Source organism: Magnolia sinica, chromosome 6, assembly GCF_029962835.1.
Source record: "Magnolia sinica isolate HGM2019 chromosome 6, MsV1, whole genome shotgun sequence".
In the NCBI taxonomy this organism is placed as follows: domain Eukaryota; kingdom Viridiplantae; phylum Streptophyta; class Magnoliopsida; order Magnoliales; family Magnoliaceae; genus Magnolia; species Magnolia sinica.
Window position 1 is genome coordinate 91,998,877 of NC_080578.1, and position 2,573 is coordinate 92,001,449.

Consider the following 2,573-nt stretch of genomic DNA (forward strand, 5'->3'; position numbering starts at 1 on the left):
TCCTAGTGAAGAAAGCAAACGGGAAGTGGCGGGTCTGTGTCGATTACTCGGACCTGAACAAAGCCTGTCCTAAGGATAGCTTCCCCTTACCATGGATCGATTAGTTGGTGGATAGCATAGCTGGACACAACGACTCTCCTTCCTGGATGCTTATTCCGGGTACAATCAGATCTCGATGCATCCCCCAAACAAGTAAAAGACTACCTTTGTCACCAACAAATGGCTCTATTGTTACCGGGTCATGCCTTTTGGCCTGAAGAACGCTGAGGCGACATACCAGAGATTGGTGAATCAGATGTTTGCCAAACAAATTGGTCAAACAATAAAAGTTTATGTTGATGACATGCTCATCAAAAGCGTCAGAGCATTTGACCATCTTTCAGACCTGGAAGAGACGTTTTCGATACTCCGGGAGTATCGCATGAAGCTGAACTCGGCCAAATGTGTCTTCGAAGTAGGTTCGAGCAAGTTCCTTAGATTTCAAGTTAGCTAGAAAGGCATCGAGGCGAATCCTGAAAAAATAAAAGTGCTGCTCGACATGAGCTCCCCTCGAACAACGAAGGAAATCCAATGTCTAACTGGCTGAGTAGCAGCGCTCAGACGGTTCATCTCCAGAGTTTTCAACAAGTGTCTCCCCTTTTTCCAGCAACTGAAAGGTCATAAGAAAGCGGAGTGGACCTCTGAATGCAAGAGGGCATTCTAGGAGCTGAAGTTATACCTAAGTTCACCTCCCTTGCTGTCGAAACCAGAAGAGAGCGAGCCCCTACTTTTATACCTGGCGGTCTTGGCCTCGGCTGTCAGTTCGGCACTCATCAAGGAAGTAGGAAATAAACAGTATCTCATCTATTATGTAAGCAGGGCAATGGTACCTACCAAGACATGGTACCCGAACATTGAAAAATTAGCGTTCAGCCTGATTTTCTCGACATAAAGGCTACGTTTGTACTTCCAAGCACACAACATTATCGTCTTGACCGACTCCTCCCTCAGGCAAGTCCTTCAGAAACCATGTCTCGAGACGGCTGACAAAATAGGCGACAGAACTTGAAGAGTTTGACATCTAATATCGTTTGAGGACTGCAATCAAGGGTCAGGCTGTTGCAGAGTTCATAACTGAATTCACCGTCTCGAGTGACGATGCCAAAACAGAAGCAGCCTCAGCGACCCCACCAGTTCCATCCCCTACCAAGGATCTGGAGTCGGAGCGGAGGTGGGTCCTTTATGTCAACAGGTCTTCCAACGCCAAGCAAGCTGCGGTGGGAATCGTCATGGTCGTGCCCGACTCTACAACTATCCAATATGCCATCAGGCTCGGTTTCAGATCCTCCAATAATGAAGCAAAATATGAAGCTTTGTTGATAAGACTCGGACTAGCGGCTCGTCTGGGGGTTCAGACCCTCGAAGTACAATGTGATTCTCAACTTGTGGTGAACCATATTTTCACCGAATATGAAGCCAAGGAAGCTAAGATGGTGGCCTATCTGGCCGAAGCCCAGAAGTTGATCGAAAGGTTCTGGAGCTGCACCATCAACCAGATTCTGAGGGTAGAGAATTCTTGGGCCGACACCCTCTAAAGGTTAGCCTCGGCCACTAAAGGAAAGATTCCTCGGATCATTCCCTTGGAATTCATGAAAAGCCGGAGCATCGACCAAGTGGACCGAGAGATGGTCAACCTGGTCGAGACTACGCCAAGTTGGATGGACCCAATCTATGACTATCTTGTATCTGGTAAGGTCCCCTAAGATAGAATGGAAGCTCGACTCTTAAAGATCAGAGCCGCCCGATATATTATCTTGGATGGAGTCTTATACAAGAAAGGGCATTCACAGCCCTACCTCAGATGTCTTCGACCCGAGGAAGCGGACTACATAATTCGAGAAATCTACGAGGGCATCTGTAGTTATCATTCAGGTGGCCGAGCCTTAGCTTTGAAGATACTACGCTAGGGGTACTTCTGGCCGACCATTCGAGAGGATTCAAAAGATTACGTCCGAAGGTGTGACAAATGTTAGAGGTTTGCACCAATACCAAGGCAGCCTGCAGAAGAGTTGACCCCATGAGTGGGCCGTGGCCGTTCGCTCAGTGAAGGTCGACATCATCGGACCTCTATCCATAGGGAAATGACAAGTGAAGTATGCTATCATTGCAGTTGATTACTTCACTAAGTGGGCCGAGGCCAAACCCGTGGCTAAGATCACCGAGTAGAAGGTGATCGACTTTGTCTGAAAGAACATCATCTGCCAGTTCAGAATCCCACGCACTATCGTTTCTGACAATAGTAAACAGTTCGACAACGACAGGTTCTGGAACATGTGTAGGGGGCTCGGGATCTCAAACGCTTATTCTTCACCTTGACACCCACAATCCAACGGACAAGTAAAGGTTGTAAACAAAGTCATCAAGCACCATCTCAAGACGAAGTTGGAGAAAGCAAAAGGCAACTGGGCTAAGGAGCTCCCATTTATACTATGTGCTTACCGAACCACGACCCAATCATCTACTGGGGAGACTCCCTTTTCGTTGTCTTACGGCTCGAAGGCGATCGTCCCAGTGGAGATCGGCCTCAACAGCTC

At 47.8% G+C, this 2,573-nt stretch overlaps 1 protein-coding gene across 1 annotated transcript; it reads left to right on the top strand.

The window, feature by feature from the left end:
- The first annotated feature begins 241 nt into the window (after positions 1–241).
- Positions 242–1,574, top strand: LOC131249731 (uncharacterized). The gene is made up of 2 exons (XM_058250499.1): positions 242–454; positions 1,089–1,574. Exons 1-2 carry the CDS (start codon positions 242–244, stop codon positions 1,572–1,574), a joined length of 699 nt encoding a protein of 232 aa, XP_058106482.1.
- The last annotated feature ends 999 nt before the right edge of the window (positions 1,575–2,573 follow it).